This window comes from Bidens hawaiensis, unplaced genomic scaffold (genome assembly GCF_021521415.1).
Source record: "Bidens hawaiensis isolate Kalapana, Puna unplaced genomic scaffold, B.hawaiensis_p1.1 tig00020924_1, whole genome shotgun sequence".
NCBI classification, from domain to species: Eukaryota; Viridiplantae; Streptophyta; class Magnoliopsida; order Asterales; family Asteraceae; genus Bidens; species Bidens hawaiensis.
Genome location: NW_027493233.1, coordinates 361031 through 372525, shown reverse-complemented (window position 1 = coordinate 372525; position 11495 = coordinate 361031). Strand labels below are relative to the sequence as shown.

General features: G+C 33.0%; 1 protein-coding gene across 1 annotated transcript; it reads left to right on the top strand.

Annotated features, from left to right (window-relative positions):
* Positions 1-3112: 3112 nt before the first annotated feature.
* On the top strand, positions 3113-6099 carry LOC143562303 (cytochrome P450 734A1-like). Its single transcript, XM_077050139.1, has 5 exons — positions 3113-3394; positions 4285-4508; positions 4585-4826; positions 4914-5286; positions 5360-6099. Exons 1-5 carry the CDS (start codon positions 3127-3129, stop codon positions 5807-5809), a joined length of 1557 nt encoding a protein of 518 aa, XP_076906254.1. The 5' UTR covers positions 3113-3126; the 3' UTR covers positions 5810-6099.
* The last annotated feature ends 5396 nt before the right edge of the window (positions 6100-11495 follow it).

The following is an 11495-nucleotide window of genomic DNA, read 5'->3' as shown; positions in this document are numbered from 1 at the left end:
TTTGTTGGGTTTAAACAATTTAATTTTTGTATGGGTTTACTTGGTTATAATTTTGGTTGTGTAAAAAGTTGTTTGTATAAAAATATGATTAAACATGTCTAAAATGAGACTAGAACTCATAACCTTTTGGTTGAGAGTTATACCCCTTTGTCACTAGACCATTGGTCTAGTGGTTATGTAATTGCGTTTAAACATTAAATATACATATTGTTTTTAATAAAAATACATATAATTTTTATAAATTTAAAAAATTCGGGCCTAGCGGTGTGTCGGGTCTGTGGCCGTCGATCACCCCGTCACCCCCAAGGGTCAGCCCTGAACATAAGAGATTCTTGGTTCATAAAATATGAACGGTCTCTCAAATGACACATTTTGAGCTTAATGCTAGTGGATGCATGAGAAAATTAACTTCGCTGGTAAGTGTGCAAGATAGAAGTTGTATCAAGATAGGTGACCTCTTAAAAAGTCGTCGCCTTGACAGCAAAAACAAATGTTGTATTTTTCGTAAGCAAAACGAACAATATTGATGGTACAGGAAGCCATATGCTACAAACTATTATCAAATCATATTCAATTAAAATCTTCAAACTATCACCTCAACCACTTTCACTTTCTTATAGTTTGTTTCAGAATTGACCCGTGATCTTTCCTGATAATCCGTTTCAGGATTAACTTCTAATATCAAGTACGAATTAGTTATAACTAAAAGGTCGAAATCAAAAATCCAGAAGATACTCCTTTCAAGTAACTTATCATGATATTATCTTAACCATTACCAGAATCTTTGATTATGATAATTCGGTAGACCTTGTACTTTTGAATTTGATTTAACCGTTTATTTAAAAAATGTTTAATTCTTGTTATACCCGACATGTTTTCTATTCTCACTTATGAAAAATGTTTTATAACCGACAGTTTTTGTAGCATTAAAAGTGGAACAAACGGAAGATCATGAGAAGCAGCATGAGCCCTGGGAACATATACTTCGAGTTACAAAAAAGGTGTATGTACTTTAATTTATTACACTTTTAGCACTCACCTATAGAATCTTTTAGCATTTTGTTCTGTTACTCTATAAAAAAATAAAGGAAAAATGAAAAGCATATAGGGTTTCCTTGAAATTTTATATATTTATTTTTATGAGGTTCTCTAACATTTGCAAGTGAGATACTGCCAGTTTTTCTTTTAACGATAAACTAACTCACTAGTAAATATTACTATAAACCATCTAGATACGTACCTTACAGAATTTGAATCCTCCACCTTTATTATAATAGAGGGAAGATACCTTATCAAATATTTAACACCTTAAAGTAGTCAAATCAAAGTCATGCATGCTTGTTGAGCCCGACCTTGGTTCGTATATATAAAGTTTTTGTTTAAACCCAACTTGTTTGAACTAAACGAGCTCAAGTTTAACTTGTTTAACTTAACATATTTTGACTAGGCTTGTGAGAAAACTTTTAAGTTTGAGCTCAGCTCAGTCTCAACTCGTCCTTATTTAATTATATATATTAACATACCTAAAATTTTACATACACATAATAATATAAACTATTTAGTTATTTTTATTAGATTTTTATATAAAGTAATTACATTTATATCAATAACAGACTTTTTTATGTTTGTGAGTTTAACCATGCTCAGTATATAAAGCTCGGACTAGAGCTCTTTTATTAAACAGGTATATTTTTTTCTTCGAGCTCATTTAAGTTCGACTCGATTGTAGCATTTAGTCATACAAACTCAAGTAGCTCATAATCGGTTCCACATATACATATTTTGTTATTAACTAGTGTTGTGCCTGGCGCGTTACGCTGGGACAGTTGGTAAAACCTCAACGTTAAAATCGGATATTGATAAAACCCGAGCATTATGTCAGTGAGTCGATGAGAATTCGGTCAGTATCGTTTACGTTCGTTATGGTAAAGACACCATTGATCAAACCTTAGTGTTTAACCAAAAAACAAATTCGTCAAATTAACATATAAATTTTATTTTTTTTAAAATGAGTTTGTTTGTCGGTAAATCCGGGCGGTGGTAAACCCAAACAATGTCGATCCCGGGCATTGAGGCGGTAACTGAAGACGAATTCGGTCGGTTTCGACTATGTTCGTTACGGTACCGGAGCTAAAAAGGGGAAATATAAAAACTGAGTGGACCAATGAGGTGACGAGGTCGGTAAACAAGGGCGTTGGTAAAACATGAACGTTGTTGGTCACGGACGTTGAGGCCATAAGTCCATGCGAAGTCTGTCGGTTTGATGAAGGCCCAAGTATTGATGAACAGGCCATGTTATATTTGGAGGCCCATGATCGTGTCTCCAAATGTGGCCCACGAAAACGGGCATAACTTGGCCCACGAAGCTCCGTTTCAGGCCCATTACCAGTCAAATCGAAGCTTGAGACAAGGAGCACAATGTGGCAAACGCCTACGGCGGTTTGGCCCCTACCCGAAGCACAGAAACGACTCCTAAATAAAGTTTTCAGCCATTTTATGTTTTTTTGTCAGTTTTTATGTTTTTGTTTTTGGGTTTGTGTTTGGCCCACGGCCCATTTTAGGCCCATTTCGTATTTGAAACTCTATTTATATTATGTTGATGTAATCTGAAGAGATAGACTTGAATTTTAATAATTATCAATTTTCTCTTCATTTTCCCTAAACCTTTGGGTGGGATTTGGGAGTTTCGAAGTTCATCACGGGTATTCTCCGAATCAACGTGATTCGATCTTCATTCTTTTTTATACCGCTGCATCACGGTTCCTGTCACGTTCATTACGATATCGAAATTAAACAAACAAAATTGTTGTTCGATCGGCTTCCGTTATATTCGTTACGTTACCGAAACAAAAAAAATAACAAAATGTTATGGACAAGTAAGATGCCGCCAAGTGGCCCAATGACAACTTAGCGGCACCAAAGTTGTCTTTTATATATTAGATATATAGATAATAGATTATTAGTTTGGTATTTATCAAAAGACAAAAGCCGAGTGACTAAAATGTAAGATGTACGATAGTTGAAGGATGATTACTCAAACATAAAAGACAAAAGTTGCTGCATAAAAGGCCCAAAAGACAAGTATTTTAGATAGAGAGAGATAGAAAGAGAGAGAGAGAAAGAGAAATGAAAGGAGAGATGCTGATGTTAATAATATTATTGATAGGATTACTAATTTTTGTTGTGAAGATGTTATGGTTGAAACCAAAGAAGATTGAAGATCATTTTGGGAAACAAGGCATAAAGGGACCTCCATATTGTTTCTTCACTGGTAATGCCAAAGAGATTATGAGTTTAATGGAGAAAGCTTCTTCACAGCCCATGCCTATGCCTTTCTCTCACAATATACTCCCTAGGGTTCTATCTTTCTACCATCATTGGAACAAAATATATGGTATATATACTTTCATTTTCTTTTATTGGTTTTTGCTTTAAACTATCATCATCATCTTAATATATGGGTTCTTGATCATTTGATGCTTTCAATCCCCATGATCATATTGATCATGTTAATACTTTGTATGTCAACAGTTTTGTTTTTTGTGTAAGTTTTTATAATACTCTTTCTGGTCATTTCTTTTGTGAAGGTTTTTGTTATTTCTTGTGTTTTTCTGGATGGTACATATATATATATATACACACACACATATATAGCACATGGGTGTATATGTATATATGAACAAAATATATGGTGTCTTTGTGATGTTTAAATTATCCTCATGATTATGTTAACTGATCACGAGAAGATAACTAGATAAGTGAGATTCAAACTGAATATGATTATCTAAATATGTGTTCTTGATTTGATGCTTTCAATTACCATGATCATGAATAGTTTGAGTCAACAATTTTGTTTCTTAGAAAAGTTTATGATTTATACTCCTTTTGTTCATCCTTTTTATATGGGTTTGTGTTTTTTTTTGTATTTTTCTATTTATGTTTATTGTTTTGAATGGTATATATAGCACATGGGTGTTTGTAAATATGTACACATAGTCCTCATAAAACAACTCTAATTGTGGCATTTGAAGTTAAGACTATGTCCTTCAAGGGGTTATAAATACTCTTTTAAATCATAAACTATTACTATTCAAATACCATCATCATCATCTATATGTACTTGTTTATAAGTTTCTTCTACTTAATGATTACCAAATCTAGCTCCAATTTTGGTCTATATACAAATGATTGAACTCCTACATATGACCATTTCATGCAATTTATGTCACTTTATTTTAAAGGTACGTGTAATTGATATGGATTTTGTTGATGCAAATAATGTAGGTCCCATGTTTCTTGTATGGTTTGGCCCGATGGCACGTCTAACAGTTGCCGATCCTGATCTCATTCGAGAAGTCTTTTGTTTGAAATCGGAGATGTATGAGAAAAATGAAGCTCACCCTCTTATCAAACAACTTGAAGGTGATGGTCTCCTTAGTCTCAAAGGAGAAAAATGGGCATATCATAGAAAAATCATCACTCCCACATTTCACATGGATAATCTCAAAGTAAAATTTTCTACCTCCCAATGTTCTAATTATTACTTTAATACTTCAACCATTCAACTTGTTATTTTTTTTATAGTTATTGGTACCCGTGTTAACGGGTAACGTGATGAAAATGCTAGACAAATGGTTAGGCATGTCGGACTTTGGGGAGGTGGAAATCGAAGTATCGCAATGGTACCGAAACCTAACCGAAGATACCATGACTAGGGCCACATTTGGCACCAACTACATAGATGGAAAGCGTATATTTCAAATACAAGCTCAACAGTTGGTCTTAACGTCCGAAGCATTTAAAGAAATTTTCATTCCAGGTTATAGGTATGCATCTCGGAATTGATCATTGAACACATTTTTTTAAAATGATTTCTTATTGAAATTTATATTACAACTTTTTTGATTTTTTAGGTTTTTACCCACAAAAGGGAATATCAAATCTTGGAAATTACATGATGAAATCAAGAAAAGCTTATTTAGGGTAATTGAGAGGAGGAAAAAATGGGGCGACGTAGACAATGTAGATGGACCTAAGGATTTACTTGGACTGATGATTGAAGCTAGTAGGAAACAATGCTTGCCATTGATCACTACACGTGACATTGCGGAGGAGTGCAAGAGTTTTTTCTTTGCCGGTGAACAAACCACCACCAATTTGCTGACGTGGACAACCGTATTGCTAGCAATGCACCCGCAATGGCAGGTGATAGCACGTGACGAAGTGCTTAATGTATTCGGACCACGTGACATCCCCACCAAAGATTGTGTTTCCAAGCTTAAGAAGGTAATTTTACTCTCAAACACATGTTGTATCCTAGTTACATGAGTTACAAATGTTAACTAATATTATTATACAGTTGAGCATGATACTTAATGAGTCATTAAGACTATACCCACCAATTGTGGCATCGATTAGACGAGCAAAAGCCGATGTTGAATTAGGAGGGTACAAGATCCCAAGTGGGACTGAGCTTCTTATTCCAGTCTTGGCAATTCATCATGATCAAACAATATGGGGCAATGATGCTAATGAGTTTAATCCAAGTCGATTCTCAAATGGAGTGGCTCGTGCGACTAAACCAATGGCCTTCTTTCCTTTCGGGCTAGGTGTTCGTACGTGCATTGGGCAAAATCTTGCAATGCTACAAGTGAAATTGACTATTGCAATGATATTACAAAGATTCTCATTTGAGTTATCTCCAAAGTATCAACACGCGCCAACTGTTCTTATGATGCTTCATCCGCAATATGGTGCACCAATTATTTTCAAACATTTACGACATGATCCTAGTACCGAGGAGACTTGAGGGTCATATAGTTTGCCCTAGAGTAGTACCCTACTTGTGTGAGTAGACCATTTGCCTTGTAGTGCACATAGAAACAACCACAAAGAGCAGCGTGAAAAAAAAAAAACCAAAACTATCATAAAAAACCAAATATATTGAGATTGAGATTAAATAGTAAATTATTTTTTCATATCTACTCCATTGTTTCACTATATTATATAAAAATGACCCTTCTCAAGTACCAAGTAATGTATAATTGATATTAGTGTTTAGATTTTGGGCATGTAGCTAGTTAGATATCTTTATCCACTCTTCATATGTATTTTATGTAAATCTTGTTCAAATCTAACACCACCTTTTGTAAATATGTGGTCTTACTTTCTTGGTTGATCCTTTGACTTATATTTTTGTTCAAGCTTCTATGTTTGATATATTTGCCGTATTTTAATGCTTGATATATATAATGAATTGCTCTATCTACAAATCTGGCTATGTAACTTACATATGATGGTGTTGCGAAAACCAGACTCGCGGTAGTTTAAGCCATCAGTGCGCTACAAGATAATAAATCATGCCACAATGAACATGTTGAAAATCGTCAATTAAAGGCGTTTAAAAATCGTCAATGTTTGTCTTCTCCATTGTGAGCCAACTGGTTTTTGAACTTAATTGGTTGACATATTTTTAAAAACACAAGTAAAGGATACTCTTAAACTATAGGTACATGTTAACTAAGCAAATTTACCAATAATATAATTTAAACCTAAACAGATTTTCTCATAAATTCTAAGGCATAGAGAACGAAATGATGCCCTTTTAAGTTGAGTTGAGTTCCCAAAAATAGGGGGAAAAACAAAGTGTTGTCCTCTCAATTCAAGTACAAAGGAAATAAACAATGTTAATGGTTTCGTAGCTTTAATTTGTGGTCTCTCAAAGTTATATCTATATGTGTTTAGTACGAGTCTCTCCCGTAGCTCCTAACGCAATAAAGTAATATATCAACCTAATTATAATCCCTTTATTTGGTCAAGTGGCACGAAAATTTGGGTTCTTCATAGAAGACTCAAATTTAATTCTAACTTGTGTCACTCTGGATAAATAATGACAATGAATGATTTGAGCTAGACCATGCGAGGCTATAAGTTCGGGTCATGAGCTCACTCGAGTGTTCGTCCCACTGTGTGTTACGCAGAGAGTTATGCTCTTGTGGAGGCACGACGACTAATATGGCCAGAGCAGGTCAACGGTGCTCTCCAAATTAAAGAGTGGGGTGACCTAAACGTAAAAAAGAAAAGTCGCCGTTCGAAAAAATATTGTAACAAATATGAGATCTAATATACAAATTAGAATATGATGTATGTATGTGTGTTTATTCATCCATATTAACAATGCATAAAGTTAGTGGTCGGTTTACTTTTTTTAAATCAAATATATGTTACAACTATTAAAAAACTTATTTAGAATAATAACGATATTAAATAATTAACCTTGTGACTTTTCCCCTAAGCATGCTTTTTAATATAAAATCTTGAAGATGTCTCCCACGTTGCACTAAACAACAAAATTTACATCCTAAAACTCCATTCAACAAAGTTTCCAAGTACAAAAGTTATTGCAACTTTTAAGGATGTTGTCTTTCAAATAAATGTTTATCTTGATAAGAATTTATGTTTGTTATTGACACTTTAAACGTTTTGCTTTTTTTTTTCAACATAACTTGAAAATTGAAATTGCTAGTAAAATGACTTAGAATAGACATAACCCATGTTTAAGGTTGACAATGCCAGTTTGGAGTTCGTTTGCCATCCCTAAGAGAGGAAGGGGCGCTTGCGGGTATATATGGTACCCTCATGTGGGTACATTATCGCCTACTATATAACTTCAAATTTAGTTACCCAATTTCGAGTTATAGTACTCCGATCATCAATGCCTTATTTTTGGGTCCTCAATCTTATATACCCAATCATCAATCGCCTTTTATAATTTATTTATAAAACGGTCTTGGGTATTTTAGAGGGATGCTGTCTGTAATTAACATTCTGAGATAGTACAAAGTGTAAATAACATGACAGTATAGTATTGGTAGAACTTATGATACTTGAGAAGATTACTCATCTCTCCCTATAGGTGAATTTACCTCTAGTGACTTGAAAATAACTTGATTAGAGACTTAGAACCTTAACACGACAAATATTCCGGTCATAATCCAAAATAAGATTGGAACACAATACAAATCTATTGAAGGTATCATAGGGAAGTGTAAATATGTAATAAGTAACCAAAATGGGTAATGGTTGTTTCATTTTGTAAGTGGATCATCAACCAATCATCCATCATTTTTACAATTTTTAAAAGAGAAAAAAAAAAAGAAAAATGATTTTAGTGTAGTTGAGAGAAGTATTTTATGTGCTTTAAGTGTTTTAGGGTAGTTAAATGTATAAATGATATTGTAGTTCAAATTATATCAAACTTGGAGTATATGTGTTAAATGGGTTAACCAAATTATGACCATCTAATAAATAGGTTTATTCAAACACAACTCGTCTACCACTCATCTAATAAATTATATCAAATTTGTTGGCAATAATTAAAAGAGTCTACCACTTGCACTAAACAAAAAAAATTTACAGTTTTCGTTCAACAGAGTCAACAATATCCATCATCATCTTCTGGTTTAAAGTGTCGTTATTTCCAACTATACTGCATCAGTAAGTACCTTTTAATTATTGCCAACAAATTTGTTTTGAAGCATTTATACTAATTCATTCTTTGCTTTTTAAGTAATATATTATTAAAGATTTGTTTTTCTTCTGTGTTGGAGTTTAAAACCTATGCGTATGCGTGAAGCTTAACAATGAAAGTGTTTGCAAGGTGATTTTTTTTTATGTTATAGTGTTAAAAATATAAATCTGGTTTAACGCAGTTTGAGAACATATATAAATCACTTTTTTGCAACCAATATGACTAATATTTATTATGCATTAGAGTATGTATAGCTCGAGGTATGATTTTTAATAAATTTTTATATTCTATTTTGTTATTTAGGTATTCTGTTAAAAAATTTATAGCTTAATTATCAAAGTTTTCATTTATTATGAACTATGAAGACTACTAAATATGTCGCTAGAGCTACTGAGGTCACTGATTTGTTTCACAAACTATTTATTGTTGTGTTATTTTTTGTTGATTAAATATGAATTGTCAAAAGTTTTCATTTTTCTGTAATTTGGGTTATAATATAAGGCCATTAAAAAAAACTTATTGTATACTCCATATGTAATATTTTTATTCATAATATTAAAAGCATGTTGCCTTTGCTGCTTTTTAATTGTTTATTGAATTAGATGATAAATATTTTTTATAACTGCTTTTTAATTGTCATTTTTTTAAGGAATTAGTACTTTATGTTCTTTTTATGATATATAAGGTTTTGTGTATTAGAAATACACATCAGAAAACTTTCAATGCTTGGCTGCTCCACTATTGATGCCTTAACGCAAGTTTCGATTAGAGGCTGCTTTGGGCTGGGTTTTTCGGTTATAAATTAAGTTTAGGGAATGAGTACCTAAATATATCTATAACTTTGTTCTGTAACTTTCAAAATATTGCCATGATAAAATATAATGCTTTATATTTCTATTTATATTACAGGTGAACGAACACGTTTAAACAGTCTGCATCAGATTCTAAAAGGCGCGCTTCTTTTGATAAAGTAAATATCAACTTACAAGTTCACCAAGTAACAATACCAATGGTAATATTCTATACATTTCTCATAATATTTTACATAATACACAAATTTATGAGATTCATATCCTTTACTATTTTTATAGGTTCCTAATTCAGCTCGTATGATTTGTAGTTATTTACAATAAGGACAATGTACCAGCAACCACAACACCTGTGGGGACTTTCGTGGTAAACTTTCTGTTTCATGAAATCACTCTTTTATAATGTCAACAGTCTCATTGTTTTCTAATGATATATTATATCAAGTCAAGTTTCATTTTTGCATCTTTTGAATGCTATATTATCTGAAGTCAACTTTGACTATTTTCGAGTCAAAATTGGTGTTGGATCATATTTGAATATTGGGAAAGTCAAAATAGAAAGTATAACATTAAGGGTATATTGGTCAATTATATTCTTGCGCGTTTCTCATTAACTTCAAAATTTATACTAAAAGAGGTGATTGGATGTGCGATTAATCAAAAAAGAGGGTGTTTGATAAAATTGTATTGTGATAAATGATTATCTGTCATTCATGGCAGCTTCTTTTTCAACATGGCCCCTGTCGATAGGCGAGCATGTTGTTTCAGTTAGCTAGCTTCATGCCAATCTACAAGGTATACTCACCACTTTAACTCTTTAATGTTGTTTGTTTTTACATATATGCACCATTATGAAAAAGGGTTATGCATGATATGTAGAAGGCGATATTTGACATTATTTATATTAAAGTTAAAGATTCTTATTATATGTGATGATTTGCAGGTGCTAGATGCATACTGGTTCATGCCTACTGAAAAGAGAAAATTATGATCTCTGATTTAAGTTTTAACATATCATGTTTTTTATACTTATTATGTCTAATTATTTTCACCCTTCCTTTTTTACCTTTTTGTTTCAACAGTTTGCCTACATTTATGGTTGTGCTCTTTTCTTTGATGTTTTATCCATCACTTTGCTACAATTTGAACAACTTATCTTGAATAAGGGTTGGTTAGACAACAATGTTGCTAAGGAAAGTCACTAAAGGAAAAGAAACTTAAATGATGTATCTAAGAATCATATGAAAACATAAAGAAGTGAGACTGGATTGATCATCATGTATGATGCTTCTTTGGAAATAATCTATGTGGAAGATATATTTGCAAAACAGAAAAGTTAGCCTAAAGAAACGAAGTGGTAACAGGAGACATCAATACCCATACGGATTTCAAAATGCCATTTTAGAAACTTTAGAGATTTATGATAACTTTATCATGTAATTTTTTTCCTGTAATTTGTAATTTATTTGACTTTATAATACATCTTTAGATTAATTCGTTAGAATCAAATTTTTAATTTTTTAGCCCGTGTGTCACACGGGTTACTAACCTAGTATATATATATATGTGTGTGTGTGTGTGTGTGTGTGTGAGAGAGAGAGAGAGAGAGAGATGGAGAGAGCCGCCGGAGAGGGGGGGGGGCCTCCACACCCATTGGCGCACATCGTTGGAATGATCCTCACCCACCGCGCCCCACCACCAAGGACGCCCCTTAGTTGTGTTCCGCGCCCAACAGCGCCCGGCCAACATCTCTTTAGCGCCAATAGCGACAGGGCTATATATGTTATTAGTACAAAAAGGTTACTACCTAAGAATAAATTTTCAGTGATTTAACTGTTCACCAGTTAATTGGTTTTATTGAATTTTCAATGATTTAAATCTGCACACACAATAATTCTCTTGAAAATAGAATTGTTGGGCTAGTGCTTATAGAATTCTCTATTGGGCCACAAAAAAGACTTATTATCAATTTATCATTTCAACTTTTCAAGCTGTGTGTTCATTTTTCAAGTTTTGTGTAGGGTCGGGTCGAGTTTTGACCTGGTATTTCGGTTCCGGTTTCAGAAACAACCCGACCTGTAAAAATAAATCATTTTAAAAGCCATATCATATCAATCAATCATTTTAAAATCACTTAATACATTAAAATGTACCAC